The sequence below is a fragment of the Octodon degus genome, unplaced genomic scaffold (genome assembly GCF_000260255.1).
Source record: "Octodon degus isolate 3935 unplaced genomic scaffold, OctDeg1.0 scaffold00032, whole genome shotgun sequence".
In the NCBI taxonomy this organism is placed as follows: domain Eukaryota; kingdom Metazoa; phylum Chordata; class Mammalia; order Rodentia; family Octodontidae; genus Octodon; species Octodon degus.
The window spans coordinates 5,831,639-5,847,657 of NW_004524608.1; the positions used below are offsets into that span (position 1 = coordinate 5,831,639).

At 49.4% G+C, this 16,019-nt stretch overlaps 1 protein-coding gene across 3 annotated transcripts in view; it reads right to left on the reverse strand.

Moving 5' to 3' along the window:
• Positions 1-15,578, reverse strand: part of LOC101591629 (solute carrier family 23 member 1) — a 52,807-nt gene extending 37,229 nt beyond the window's left edge. The window contains exons 1-3 of one of the 3 annotated variants that reach the window (XM_023713852.1): positions 15,282-15,578; positions 7,399-7,572; positions 5,637-5,794 (exon numbers count right to left, since the gene is read on the reverse strand). In XM_023713852.1, coding sequence (XP_023569620.1) covers positions 5,637-5,794; positions 7,399-7,572; positions 15,282-15,323 — 374 coding nt within the window. In that variant the 5' untranslated portion in view covers positions 15,324-15,578. The remainder of the gene's footprint in view (positions 1-5,636; positions 5,795-7,398; positions 7,573-15,281) is intronic. The other 2 variants (XM_023713851.1, XM_023713850.1) reach the window with 2 other exon arrangements.
• Between the last annotated feature and the right edge of the window lie 441 nt (positions 15,579-16,019).

The window sequence follows — 16,019 nt, forward strand, 5'->3', positions numbered from 1 at the left end:
AGAAGAAGAAGAAGAAGAAGAAGAAGAAGAAGAAGAAGAAGAAGAAGAAGAAGAAGAAGAAGAAGAAGAAGAAGAAGAAGAAGAAGAGGAAGAGGAGGTTTCTTTGGAAGAAACCTGCCAAAGATGGAGACACCAGGATCTTTCCCTCCAAAGGAGGGAAGAATTCAAGGATCTTTACATCTTCTGGGCATGAGTTGAAAGGAAGAACTTTGAAAAGCGCTTGGATCCAAAAGCATAGAAGATCATGCTAGTGATGAATTTCTCCTTGAGGCTGCCTGTACTTCATGTGTCCTGGGAACAATGGGCCAACCTGTCGGTCTACACTGTCAAGCTTTGATTCTGCTAATTGAGGTGAACCTAACATGAATTTATCCTGTAAGCCACTTTCTCTCCACAGGCACAGGGAGAAGCATTTTTAGGAACTGTTTTCTGTTTTCCTTGGCAAGCCCAGGGCTGAGCACAGGCCTGGCACAAGTGTCATCAAAAGCAGATTGATGGCGGGGTTCCTCTATTCATTATTCCTCCTAAATTGTAGATAAGAACCGGCAATGTGCCTTTGATTTGGTTTGGTTAATCAGTATAGGTTCTGTTTTTTTAAGCAGTACTCACTCTGGCTCAGGCCGGTCTTGAACTTGCCATGTAGTCTAAGATAGCTTTGGGGCTAGCGAGATAGCTCAGCTTTCTAAAGCGCCTGCTTAGGCAAGCTTAGGCAAAGTGCAGGGACCATGGTTCTATTCCCCGGCATTACATGCCACTCCAGCCCCACTCCAGGATGGGCTGAGCCAGGCACAAAAAAATAGATAAGTAAATAATAAGATGGCCTCATGTTCACAGTGATGATCCTGCCTCAGCTATCCAAGCGCTGGGATTGCAGCCAAGCACCATCACATCCGGCAGCAATGTGCCTTTATATAGCTTATCATAACAAAAGGTTTCAGCCAGCATTGGCTGAGGCTGCCTTTTTCCACTGCCAATGCTCTACCCTACCTCTAAACTTTGCATCAGATGGAATTTAAAGCGCCATAAACACTTTTAGGATTTGGCAAAAGAGAAGCATCAGGATACATTTCATTAGAATGCATTGGGACTTATTAACATGGCTTGAGACCCCTGGAAGGCCTTGTATGGTTAAGTTATTGCCGGCCATTGTTGCGTAATTTTGGCTTCCAGAAACACTCCTGCTACTGCTGTGCCAACTCATCTGATGTTGTAACACATAGGTGCAGGACCACAGGTGGCACTGTGAGGTCATGTGTTGCCCAACACCTGGCACTCAGTGTGTATGGGCGGTGATTGAAAAAGAAGATTAAGAATGTACGGAGCCAGAAGCTATCTGTGGAAAAGGTGACATGCACAATCAGTAAAGATCTGGTTCTCACTGATGTCTAGGCAAAATGGAAGTGTCCTATCAGGAATGTATTTTTGCCAAGTGTGGTGACACAAGCCTAAACTCCCAATTGCTTGGGAGACTGAGACAAGAAGATTGCAAATTGTAACCTAGCAACTTACTGAAACTCTGTCTCAAAATAAAACTAAAAAGGGAAGGAACTCTAAGTTGGTAAGGGCCCAGCAGTACAAAGTTCTGGATTCAATCCCCAGTACCCCCACCAACACACACACACACACACACACACACACACACACACACACACACACAGAAGCTCTACTTACTCTAGTGCATGCATACTTACAAATGCACCACGCATTTTAAAAGCTTTTGATAAGAATTGTGCACAACGGAATTTGCCAGAACTCCTGTATTTGTGGGGTCCGAGTCTATGTATGAAGTCATAACACATCCCAACTAGCAATAATAAATTGGACTAACTCACCCTAGGAGGATGGCTGAATTAAGTTTCCTTCTCACTCCAAAATAATGATGATTAAAGAGTATAAAATCATAAACACAAGGGTAGGATAGATAATTTATGTCAGAGAGCTACATAAGAAAAACGTATCATGCTATTGTTTAGAATTTGTGATCTTCATTGGGTTTTTGCAATTTGTGATATGAAATGACTATCTTTTTTTGTATAAATAAATGTCTCCTTTTTAAAATGGTTCTGGAGTCCTCTCTTGTGAGTCTTTAACAAGGTATGATAAAAAATTCAGCGAAAGCCACTGTGCTATCGAATTCGAAGGCGGGCTTATACACAACATCACAGTGTGTTCTCATGAACCATTTTCACCTGATGGGGCATCACCAACATGACCAGGAAGGGCAAACGTTTCGAATGGATTCAGGACATCAAGGCAATCATGACAATGCAATATACTTTTCTGCTCTCTTTCTTAAAGAGACTCCAAAACCTTAACAAGCTTACGGCTCCCAAACCTGGATCTGTCCTTGGACAACTAAAGGGAGTTTAAGAAAGGAAATTGGTGGACAAACATGCTCAGCATGAGGGAATGGAATACGACCCATGGAGGGGAATTTACCAAGAAGGCAGTAGCGCAAAGATTCCTGGGTAAGATCCTGGAGAACTGAGTGGGGCAGAGTTGCAGCAAGAAATGTGAAGAGAAGTTTGTGGCACTGAGGGCAGGGGCTCTGAGCACACTTTCTAGCCTTCACAGTCCTTCCCAGGCCATCTCTTGAATCAGAGGATGGTCTTCTACTTGGGCTGAATTTAGCAGCCGATCTTGCAAGCAGCGCATGATGGTGTGAAACCTCCGCAGATGATTCTACTGATTACAGAACTGATGACCTCAGTGATACTGTCAGAGAGCAGGGCCAGCGAGGAGGGATGGTTGTAAAATATGATGAATGTTTAAAATGTTTAAAGTATAATAGTAAAAGATATATTACCTTTAAGCCTCCCTGAAGTACTCCCCCCTTGCTTTGAGTACGCTCATTGCATCGTTCTCGCCACTTTCTGAAGCGGTCTAGATGTCCTCGCCTGTGGGTGTCTTTAATTGAATTGTCATGGCTGCCTTGATGTCTTGAATTGATTCAAAACATTTACCCTTCCTGATCATGTTAAATTCTTTTAAAATTGTTATATTTATTCTTTCGATACACTCTCTCACTATGCAGTTTGGACTCATAGTGATCCTCCTGTCTCAGCCTCCCCAGCACTGGGATTACAGGCATGTGCCACCAAGCCCGGTATCTGGGGTCAGCACAGCATGCAATACCAGGGATCCCGCAAACAAGACCTTGCACTGGCCAGGCAGCGCTTAGACCACCAAGCTGTCTCCCCAGCCCCTTCCGGGTCATGTGGGTGGTGCCGGCTCAGATGAAAACGGTTCATGAGAGCACACTCTGATGTTATACAAATCCTCCTTTGTATTTGATAGCACAGTGGCATTCACTGTATTTTTTATCATGCCTTGTAAAGACAATCACAAAACAGGACTCCCAGAACTCCTTCAGAAAGTGGTCAGAGCAATGGATTAGTGTGTTCTGAGCAAGGGGGAGTATTCTGAGGGGGTTAAGGGCAATATGTCCTTTACTGTAATTTTTTTTTTTAAGGGAAGGGTCTACAGGGTGTTCAGGGTCTTACTACTAGATAGGACTCATAGTGATCCACCTGTTTACAGCCTCCCAAGTGCTCGGATTATAGGAGCATGCCACCATGCCCAGTCTCAATCAATGTCTCAGTGTGCTCCGTGGGCGGGGCCGGCACGGCAGGCCCAGGAATGGAAACCCTGGCCCCTGCGTCTGCTTACATGTGCTTTAATCCGCTGAGCTATTTGGCTGGCCCCTACTGTAATAATTTTTAAAATTGAAACATTCGCGCTATACTTTAATCACCCTTTCTACACCTGTGACTTTATTTCACATGTCCCAAACCACATTACTAACTCAGTGAGCATCTACACCTAGAGAAGAAATCCTAGAGAAGAATTCCTCTTCACTTCAATGGGAACATGAGTGTCGGCCTTATGACTCTAGCGGGTCCAGAGGGGGGCACGAGACCCCAGCTGGGCCAACCAGAGCTCTTCCCTGGAATTTTCAAATGTGTACCTACCTAGATCAGCACCCTGTCCCTTATGGGCGATAAGTACTTGGCTGCTCAGCACTCCTGTCTAACTGCATTAATTTTGTGACAACTTGGCCGGGTCAAGAGGTACCCAGACAGCCGGTAAACCAGTCATGGATGTATCTGTGACAGTGTTTCCAGAAGAGAGTTGGCTGAGTAGAGGAGATCTGCACTGGTGTGGGTCGGATTCAGCCTACCTGTTGAGGATCCGAATAGAACAAAATGTCCATGGAAATGCAGTTCTCCCGCTCCCCTTGGCCAGCGCACCATCCTCTCCTGCCCTCAGATCTTGATGCTCCTGGGTCTCCAGATTCTAGACTCAGCCTGGGACTTGCAGCATGGACCTCTCACCCTCCACCGCTCACACTATGTAATGAAAGCCTTTGGACACAGCCCAAACCACACCACACTCTTCCTTGCTTCTCCAGCAGGCAGTGGGCCGACCATGGAGCTCGAGGCTCCCTTACTTCATGCGCCAATTTGTATAAGACGTCTCGTCCTGCACGTAGCTGCATGCATCCTACTGGCGTGGCTAGCCTGGAGGACCCTGAGTGATGCACAAGTGCTGGAAGCCTATCGTGAGAATCCTAGCACTGGTCGAGTCCTGCCCTCTATCAGAAGAAGAGCACGCACACTTGGCTTTAGACTGTCCACTCTGACTCTACATGAGGGTAGTCTGCAAGGTAATGGGCCACACACCCTCCCCATGGAGTCCCCCAAATTCTCTGCTCAGATACTCCTGAGCTGCTTGGGCCTCTTTTCTTTCTTTCTGAGAGAGGATCTTTTCTTTTCTTTTCTTTTTTCTTTTCTTTCTTTCTGAGAGAGGATCTTGCTAGACAGTTCAGGCTGGCCTTGAGCTCATTTTGTAGCCCAGGCTGGTCTCGAACTTGCAACAATCCCATTTGCCTCAGCCTCCTGAGTGCTGGGATTACAGGCGTGCACCTCCACACCCAGCTATTACTTGGACCTCTTGTCCAGGTCTCTCCTGCAGAGAGTGGAGCAGTTACACACCTGCAGGCTGGAAGGATGGCCAGCCGATGTTTGAGGAAGTGTGATGTGACTACAGACTGGGGTGTCCACGTTCATGTGCAAGAGACACTTGTGATTTGGATCAAATCACAAGCTGGCGGCTGATCTCACCCTGCAGCCAGGTCCTAAAGCAGAGCTCCGAGGGGCCAGAGAGATCTCAGCGCAAACCCATACTTTGAGGTAGGATGATCAGGACATGTTTTGTTTCAGTTTTCCAGCTTGGGTTATAGCTTTCTAATATTTGCATGTGGAATAGCTGAGTCTGCATTAGGGCCTCACAAATACTCAGGGGAAGCCTGAGCAGAGACTGGGAGAAAGGCTGTGGCATGGGCGTCCCCAGTCGCCATGTTCCTGTGGCACAGGTGCACCCCGCTTTCTCTTGGTGTGGGCTTTTAAGTTAATAAAGTAAACCTTTTCCCCCAAGCCCATCTTAATTGGTGTCCTGTTGGTCAGTACCTAACATTGGTTGTAGGTGCTGGAGAGGGACGCTTACCCCGGGCTCAAGCTCTGTGGCTGCTCCACACCAGCTGCCTCACCATCTCCCCAGCGACAGACCAAGCAGACCTGGTACATGGACAACCAGGCAGAAAAGGGCCACAGTCCAGAGAGAGTGTTTTTACCTACCTGACCCCTAAAAACACCTGCAGGAGAGTACAGATTCCAGAGACGAAGAAGATGGTGCCGATGAGGTAGCTCTGGGTCAGGGGGTCATGCTGCAGGCACAGGTCCTTGGCCAGGATGAGCGGCACCGCCACAAGTCCCCCCAGGGCTGTGAGGAAGTGCTGTGGGCAGAGTGGGCAGGAGATGGGCATGGGCTGCTGCCGCCATCCCTCACTCCCCTAAGCAGGAGTGCAGCCCAGGCAGCCCAGTCCTTGGTGGGGACCCTGCCCAGGGTCAGGGGTAAGAGCTCTGAGTCTGGTCTGGTAAGGGCTTGCGGGAATGGCAGGTGAAGACAAGCTGTCCAGACCAGACATCCAGATCAGGGAGAACCAGAAGTAAGAAGCAGGGCCCAGCTGGAGCCTCTGGAATGCAGGCTGGGCCCTGACACCAGAATGACTGGCTTAGAGGAGAAACCAAGGCAAGCACAGGGGGCATAGCAGAAAATGGGGCCTTCAGAGCAGGAGCAGGGCAAGACACTCGGGATGACACAGGGCGTGTGGCAGGAGGGAGACCTGAACACTAACTTGGGGCTGTTAGTGTTCCAAGGGCCACTGGCACTGCCCTGGATGGAACAGAGTTCAGAGCAGGGTAGAAAGTCACAGCAGGCAGCATCACCTGTACAGAGAATGAACTAGATACAGGTGACAGGTAGATGATAGGTGGATAGGATAATGATAGGTGAATAGATAGATAGATAGATAGATAGATAGATAGATAGATAGACAGAGACAGACAGACAGACAGGCAGGCAGATAGATGGATAGACAGATGACAGAGATGATAGATAGATAGATAGATAGATAGATAGATAGATAGATAGATAGATAGATAAGCAGATGATAGAGATAGATAGACAGACAGATAGATAGATAGATGGATAGATAGGCAGATGATAGATAGATAGATAGATAGATAGATAGATAGATAGATAGATAGACAGATAGATAGATGGATAGATAAGCAGATGATAGAGATAGACAGACAGACAGATAGATAGACAGGCAGACAGATAGATGGATAGATAGGCAGATGATAGATAGATAGATAGATAGATAGATAGATAGATAGATGATAGATAGATAGATAGGCAGATAGATAGGTAGATAGGAAGATGATAGATAGGCAGATAGATGGATGGATAGATAGATAGATAGATAGACAGACAGACAAACAGACAGATAGGAGGGCCAACCAGTCCAGGCCAATCAGGAATGGGCCACTATCTCACATCCTCTAGCTCAGAGCAGAAGGGTTGACCAGGCCTGAACCAAACTTTCTGAGAAGAAAGGCTTGTGAGTCTGCCTGCTTCTCTCCTTTCCTCCAATCCAGCCTGCTGTCTGATAACTTAGATCCAGGGCATTTGGTGAAAGCTGAATCAGCTGTAATCAGAAGTTACAGCTGGCAGGGGCTGCTTCAGTGAAGGTGCTTGACCTACTACCTCTCTGGCCTCCCAAGGGCCTTGCCCAAGTGAAGACGACCTTTCTCCAGCCCATTCAAGAGAACAAGCACTGAGTCAGACCAGCATGGGGAAGAATCCTTTCCCACATGCCCATCCCCATCCCCTAGAGAGGCAGAAACTGAAGGGTCCTGAGTCCCCCCAGAGGTCAACAGCAAGGAAGCTGCACCAGCACCTGAGGTTGGTAATGACTAGCTTGGTCAGGCTGTGCATTGGTAGAGCTCTGAAGGCAGAGCCTCCTTGGCCTGAGTGCCTGCTGGGTGACCTTACCTGGATCCCAAAAAAGATGCAGAGATACCACGGAGGGACATCCAAGATGCCATAGGCCAGGTGGCTGCTGCTGTTGCTGCTGCTGCTGCTGCTGCTGCTGGGAGTCTCAGGCTGCTGGTCCTTCTTCCTGCTGTGGCTGTCAGCATCAGGGTTGAGCACTCCTTCATCCCTCTGCTGAGAACAAGAGAAAGCCCACAGGTCAGCCTTCCAGAGACTAGAGCCTTCCAGAGACAAGAGCAGGTAGTGTTGCGAAACCAGGAGCCAGCCAGAGTTTACTGTCCAGACCCAAGTGACTTCCTGAGGTTTGCATCTGCAGCTGGGCCTCTGTGTCAAGTACAGACCATGCAAGGGCCTTACTCAGATCGCAGCAGAGAGGCAGCTTTGCAGGAAGTATAAAAGGCCAGCCTCAAGGCTGGGAGACAGGCAGGTTTCCCTCAAGCTTCCAGGAAATTGTGTTTATTCCAGCCAAGGTCCTCTGACAATAAAGTTTCTACAATGGATAGTTCCCTTCTCCATTTCTTCTCCTAGCTAGTTTCAGAATGCTTTGATTGTGCCTAACTTTATTTGTCATCTCAGCTTCCAGCGCTGTCCTTGCGCTCACTGTAGATGAAGGCAGGAAGGAAATATACACCACACTCATAGAATATTCTAGAGCAGTGGTGAATCGTTCAGAGACAAGTTTTAGAATGACAAATAAATGTACAATTGTTTACATAACAGAAAAGGCTAAGCAGAAAGTAAATTTCAATATGTCAGTATAAAGGCTGTACTTTATGTAGACTTAATGTGAGATACGTACCTTCATATACAGAAATCTGTATGTTTCCTTCATACATTAAACTATTAATAAGCATCAAAAAAAAGTAGAGACAAGTGTTCAAAGTGCAGCTCAAACTCCACTTATTTCCAAAGTGGCAGCCCCGGGGCTGGTGAGATGGCTCAGTGGTCTAAAGCACCTACTTAGAACAAGCTTAGCAAAGCACAGGGACCGCGGTTCAATCCCCCAGCCCCACATGCCAGCCAGCCCCGCCCCCTGGTGGGCTGAGCTGGCCACACACACACACACACACACACACACACACAAATAAATAAAGATATTTAAAAAAAAAACAAAAAAAAAACAAAGTGTCAGCCCTGCAATTCAACCTGAATACTGAGGTTTTCCTTTAGGAAAATTAACTCATACGTTAGTATTTTTTTGTCTTACAAAGAAAACAAACAACATGTGTGTCATAGTCTAGTTAACAGCCAACTTACATTCCAACTAGTTTACTGTGAATGTTTTCCAGCCAAAATTTGCAGTGAATCATAGACGCTCCTCCCAACTTTTGGCTGTACAGCTTGCTAACTGGGCAAATTAATGATGTTTCTAAATCTGAGAGTTTGGATTTTGGGGGCTTGGGAGGTTTTGTCTGTTTTTGAGATAGGGTCTCACTCTGTAGTTCAGACTGCTCTTGAACTCACTTGGCATCCCAGGCTACCTTTGAATTCACAGCAGTCCTCCTGCCTCAGCCTCCCTGGTGCTGGGACTATCGGCATGCACTACCATGCCCAGCTTTCAGTTTTCTTACTTATATAGCATGCTTCTCTGAAAATAAGACCTATCTGGAAAATAATCAGTCTTGAAAACTAGAGATGACAAATGCCAGCCTCACAGCATATCCTTGCCTCACCTGCCACCACTGTCCTCTTGCTCGGCGGCTGCGCTGCAAGGGGGCAGGCCATGCACAGCGACATAGCCCAGGCGAAGCTGGTGCCAGGTAGGATGGCGAAGCCGTGCATTCCACACCTACCTCCAGTGTGAAGAACAGCTTCTGCCCAGGGACACTCGGGGACACTCTGGGGTAGATGGGTAGTACCCACACTCCATAAGCACCTTCCTCCAGAAACAATATCTGAGACTATTTGTGGACTTCAGTGCAATAGAGATCAGCACATTCAAACATGTCCTCTGACGGGCTGAGGATGCAGCCTCGCGGAGTGTTTACATAGCGCACATAAGCCCTGGCTTCCCTCTCTTCCACTACACACAAAGTTTTGTTGTTTGGCCTTAAAGTAGATTCTCCTCTCCAATTTTATTTTATTTTATTTTATTTATTTTTAATGTGTTTAGTACAGGGTCTACAGGGTCTCACTACACAGATCGAACTCATAGTGATCCTCCCAAGTGCCTCCCAAGTGCTGGGATTACAGGCGCGTGCCACCATGCCCAGTCTCAGTTGCCACCTCAGCACGCCCCAGGGGCAGAACCAACATGGCACTCCAGGATCAAACCCTGGTCCCTGTGTCTGCCTAAGCAGGCACTCTAGTCTGCTGATCTATGTGGCCGGCCCTTCCTCTCCATTTTTAAAATAAATGACAATATGTTAGTCTTAAAGTGTGACTACTCTGCCTCTACTCTAATGAATTAGAGGAGTGGGAGAAGAGATGGGGTGAGGGTTGGCACTTTCTGAGGTGTGGAAAGAGGCAAGAAAGCCACAAGAGCAAGAATGGGGTGACAAGCTGGGCATGGTGGTGCTCTGGGAGGCTGAGGTAGGAGGACTTAGCTCAGTGCCTGAGTGAATGGCTACCTCAGAATAGAAAAACACCAAAAGGGCTAGGAAGGTAGCTTAGTGTGAAGGTCCTGAGTTCCACCACCATCGTAATAGAAGCGATGATGACGAGGGGTCACAACCCACCTCCAGGACAGTGCTGTCCCTGCAGAATGTCACACAGCAGCCCTCCCCCACCCAAGGCTTCACTTTTCCAGGCTTCCATTGCACAGTCCAGGCATCCCCCAGGACTCTTGGGTCACATTCCCCGCAGACAGGGGTCTGCTGTTTCCTGTAACATGGTGCCTTCGCCTGCACCTTGTGTGATGGGCTGGATGGTTTTTGGCTGTGCTCTGTATACGTAGCAGGGGCCAGGCAGGGCCTGTGCTCTGCGCGGCTGTTCAGTCACACTCCCGCCCTGTGTGTTCACCAGATCCTGGAGCACCCCTTCCTCCTTTCTGTTTGCAACAATCCAAAATGTCTGCAGACATCACTAAATGATGCAGGGGTCAAATCACCCCTGCTTAAGCAAGCATCCTAGTGAGAGCATGAACCTGGTTCTCAAAGGAAGCCCTGCGGGGGTTAGGGAGAGGCACACCATGCCCTACATGGAGGGGGAGGGAGCCAGCCCTCCCCTCCCCCCTCCACGGGCATCAACCACTCCTAATCCTTCCTGCCACGAGCCTGAGGCTTCCACTCTTGGCATGGAAAATGCCAGGATAGCAAACCACTGAGAGCCAGGGATCAGGGCCAGGGTTGCCAACAGGAGACCACTGAGCTGGCCTCAGCTCAGCTCTGTGGTCATTTTGTCCTCATTAGGGAGCAGCATTTGTTTCTTAATCTTGCGTTAGGTCCTAAAACATAGCTGTAGTTGGGCAGGGGGGCATACACCTGGGATCCCAGCACTGGGAGGCTGAGCCAGGAGGACTGCAAGTTGCAGTACAGCTTGGCCAAGTTAGCAACCTGAAAAGACCCTGCCTCAAATTTCTTTTTAAAGTCATCAATAAAAAGGGATTGAGATGTAGATTAGTGTGCAAGCTCTAAGTGTCAACCCTCAAAACCTAAAAATCAATCAATCAATCGATCAATCCTACACAGATGTAGGAGACTTGCTTCACTCCTCTACCTAGCAATCACTCACCTCTCTGGAAGCCTGCACTGGCCAGCCTCACCTGACCCTCAGACTGGAGTGGCCTCCCCTCCCTGTGGCTCCCCAGCACAGAAGCAGGTTCACCACGGCTAGAGATGACACACTGTCATCAGCTGCGTCCCCATCCTGAAGTCCTGTATCTTCTCCACCTCCACCCTCGTGCTCACTGAGATGGTGACATCTGTGAATGAATGCTGAGTAAATGGCCACAGGACCTCTAATTATGTTTGAAATAAATCCCTTGCTCTAACTGACTGGAACTCTTGTGAAACCGCAAGCTTATGCTGTTTCAACTTCTGAGCAAGGGCTAGCCAGATAGCTCAGGGGACTGAAGCACCCATTTGTACAGACACAGGGACCGGGCTTCAATCTTTGGAGTGCAGTGCCGGCCCCAGCCCTGAGGCATGCCGAGACGGTGACTGGAGCCTGGGCATGGTGGCGCATGCCTGTAATCCCACTGCTTGGGAGGCCGAAAGCAGGAGGATCACTAAGAGTCTTATCTGTGTAGTTAGACACTGTACTAAATACATACATACATACACATACATACATACATACATACATACATACATACAAAACTGAGCAGAATGCACAGGAAAATTTACTTTTCCCTAAAGGGCCTAGAACTGGGTCCAAGACAGACAGGGAGCTTCAGGGGGCAGCGCTGGGCTTCTGACCATCATGTGATGGTTTTTGTGCATGTATGGAGAAATTTGTGTGGTGCCTCAGAGAAAGACACAGAAATAGGAGAGGGAAAAGGAGACCAAGGATGATGGACGGATGGATGGATGGATTCTGAGCCAGCAATTCTGAAAAGCTCATGCAGAGAAAAGGGCAGTGACCACAGCTCGGTGACCCTGCACACTTGACAGCACCTCCCCCAGCCTCAGTCTCACGTCTAGGGTCTGTCTGGGATGACCATAGGGAACTCACAGTCAGAGCACATGTGACATGGTACATTGGGACTGTGTATGTGTCTGTACATGCGCATGTGTGCATGAGTGTGACCCTAGGCCTGTGGCCCCAGCAGCTGCGTGTGTGGCCCACCTGTGAAATCATCCTTCATCCAGGATCTCTTGGCACCAGGAGTAGGAAGAGTGCTGGCTCTGAGTTGCTCATTTCTGGGCAGAGTGTAGACCAGTGTCCAAGGCTGCTGCTGGCCGGGGACCTCTGAGGCCCCCCAGATTCTGTCTTTCCCTCAACATGGCCATCTGATGGCAACATGCCCCACTTCAGCATCTGTTTCAGTAATGTTGTCTGGAAAATTGATCCTGCCTCATGCCCCATATGAAAAATAAGTTATGCCGGGCATGGTAGCTCACACCCGGAATCCCAGTACTTGGGAGGCAGAGGCAAGAAAACTGTTGAGAGTTTGAGAACAGCCTGCACTACAAAGTAAGGCTCAAGGCCAGCCTGAACTGCATAGCAAGACTCTGTCTCAAAAAGACCAAAAAAAAAAAAAAAAAAAATTTCATTAAAAAAAAAAAGTTACCATTTGGTGCTAGGAATACTTGTCATCCCCAAGGACAGCTAGTTCTTCCCTGTGACGTCTGTATGTTGATGGAGACCACTACAAAGTGGCCCTGAGCGGGACTTAACATTAACCAAATGGCTTTTCATCTTTACTTGTGAGTCTGGCTAAGGCCACTTAGATGGGCAGCAGACTCTCAGTAACTGAACCTCTCTGAGTCACCAGTCCCGACTGAGGTCTACAATGGTACGTGAAACCGGGATGCCTCAAAAGACCAGACAGGGTCACAGCTACGGACTCCTGGCTTCAACCTCAACTAGGTAGATAAAGACTAGCTGCAGGCTTCTCCTTCCTGGGTAGAGACCTCCCCGGAGAGAAATTAACATCACGTCTTACTTGAGAAGTCCTTGAGAGGCTCCTGCCTTTCTGTAGTATTCCCCTCTCTTGGTTTGATAACTAAATAAATACAGGCTGCCCAGAGAAGACCTTTATCTTAGCCCCCAGAGAATCTCAAATTCTGTTAGAGGGTTTTGATCCTCTTGGAGCCCTAAACTCATACCACTGGACTAATTTACTTAAGCCTTTGCTATGCACGCATTTGGGACATTGTGGGTCTGATCAGTTTCCAATAGCTAAGGGATAGTATTAATGCATTACTGTGTCACTTCCCTGAAGCCATTGGCCAGGGCAGATAGAAAGTATAGAACCGAAGGTGACACTCAGGACATCTCAAGTTATCCATGCCAACATGGGAGGCACAGGAACAAAGCAGCTGGGACACAGTGCATGCAGAGTCCTGTGTGTCCACTGGGAATCGGGGATACTGAAGACACCCACTGTAAGAACAGGAGCATGGGGCTTGGGGTCGGGGCAGGACAGCCCGTCCAGGGACTCGTCAGAATAGGGGAAAGCCCCTGCCTGGGAGTCACTGTGTGACTCATCCAGTGGCAAAAGAAGGTTTCCAAGGCCATCCCAGGAGGGGATTTCCTGACACACTACCCTGATCACTGTAAGATGACAGAGATGCTGGGGAGACAGCTCAGTGGTCTAAGCACCTGCCTGGCAAGTGCAAGGACCCAGCTTAGATTCCCAATGCTGCATGTTATGCCCACCCCAGAACCCCAGGCATGCCGTGTTGGGCACCAAAACTGAGCATGATGGCACACGCCTATAATCCCAGCGCTGGGAAGGCTGAGACAGGAGGATCACTATGAGTCCAACCTGCATAACGAGACTACATACCATAAAAGATTTCCCATATGCAGCAGTGGGCATGGCAACCACAGAAGTTCTCCATTCAGTCCTCCCTGCTACTTTTAAACGGCCAAGAAGGCTGAAGAGAGACGGGGCCCAGGAGCTTGCAGCTGCAGAGGCTGCCGGGAAGGCTCCCAGGACTTGGCTTCTCCAGGGTTAGTTTCTGTGAGACAGAAACAAATGCCTGTTGCAGTTGTTTATAAGGAAGAAATTCAAGCTCACAGAGTGCATCAGACCTCTGGACTATGTGACAAAGTCTCTCCTCTCTCGCTCCGCTTCCTTCAATCCTTCCTTTCCTTGAATTCAGACAGGATTTCAGAAAAGAGAAAACCTGGTGCTGAGATAGTTTCCTCCAGTGTGATGTCAGTGCCTGGCTCATGTTGTGCCCTCTACCTCTTCAAACCCCACCCTCAAAAAGGAGATAGATAGGTGCCTGACCTACCTCCCACCCCTGGCTTGCCTCAGGGATGCCCCAAATGTGGACAGCACAGCCTTTGGGAAATGAAGTCTCTGACTTCTTTCCCTAGACTTTTAGCCTCTCAGCAAGTAGCAGGCAGTTTTGAGGTGAGGGCAAGAGAGGTGGTTTTCTCTCAGTGCCCCTCAGCTTCCTCAGTAGGGAACGCCAGGCACCCTGCAGGAGGCTGAGCGGCAGTGGGCAGGACCTGCAGCTGGCACCCGGGTGGACTCTGACAGCCAGCCCAGCTTAGTGGTGGCCCTGCCCCCAGAGCTGTGGCCTGGCCAGACAGGCTCTGTGCCCCAACAATGGGCATGGTAACCACAGAAGTTCTCCATTCAGACCTCCCTGCTACTTTTAAATGGCCAAGAAGGCTGGAGAGAGACGGGGCCCAGGAGCTTGCAGCTGCAGAGGCTGCCGGGAAGGCTCCCAGGACTTGGCTTCTCAGGGTTAGTTTCTGTGAAACAGGAACAAGTGCCTGCTGCAGTTGTTTATAAGGAAGAAATTCAAGCTCACAGAGTGCGTCAGACCTCTGGACTATGTGACAAAGTCTCTCCTCTCTCGCTCCGCTTCCTTCGATCCTTCCTTTCCTTGGATTCAGACAGGATTTCAGAAAAGAGAAAACCTGGTGCTCAGGAACCTGGAAAACGACCCCCGGGTTGAGCAGAGCCCACTCTGAGCAAAGGTGAGGAGACTGGCCCGCACCACCAGCCCTGCCAGGAAGCCAGCCTCTCCTCTTCTGGCCTTTGTGGGTGTCACAGTGAGGGCAAATCCTGGGCCAGATATGACAGTGACCAGAGGAATGGCCCCGAAGGAGAGGAGGAGGCTGGCGAAAGGAGGGTGCTGCCACTCCTGCCTGAGGATCTGGACCTCATCAAAAGGTTGAGCTCAAGGTCCTGAGTTCGATTCCCAGAACCAAGTCAATAAATAAAGGCCGAGCTGCTCGTCAGGCTCTGGGGCAGGAGGACACCACCCCAGGCCTCCCCGCTGCCTTCCTGTCCTGTTCCCCCCACCAGCACTCACCACGCAGCTGGGGAGCTCGCCGCTGGGGATGGCAGAGTTCATGGCAGTGGGATTCTTCCCTTCTGGTAGGAGCAGGACAGAGAATGCCTCTCTGGAAAGAGGCAGGACTGACTGCTTCAGGAGAGTGAGCTTAACTTCTCAGTCCCTGACTCAGTGCGGAGGCGGAGGCAGCAGGCAAGCAAGAGGCGGCGGCAGGTCCTATCCGCCTGCCAGACCTGCGACAAGGGCCTCCCCGCAGCCTCCTCAGCTGCCACGGGACCAATATGCACTCTGCGGCCGCAGATATTTCATAATTTGATAAGTTGTGGGCCTCGTGGTAGCCAGGAAGCAAGTCAGAGTACGGCCCATCAGGGTGTGGCCTGGGAGCACTTTCAGGAAACCAGGTTTCCGGGGAAGCTGCAAAGCTGGGGCTCAAGGAGGGGCTTCTGTTTGCTACCCTGCAAACTGGGTAGAAAGCCTGCCCAGCCCAGAAAGCAACGCAGTGGCAGATGGGGAATGTGGGCCAGGACCTCTAATTACTCCTTGCCCCAGGAGCCGCTGCTGCAGCTGCTGGGTGGGGTCTGAGGCCTCACAAGGCTCAAGTGAGAGCCTGAGGGAGGGAAATGCTTCTAATTCTCCACAGCCTCTCTCCACAAGGCTCAGAACCGGCTGCTCCACCTTTCAGGGAGAGAAGACTAGCCCTGCCTGATTTTGGTCTTGTACTTTTCACAGGGTACCTGAAAGGTAAACTCCATTCCA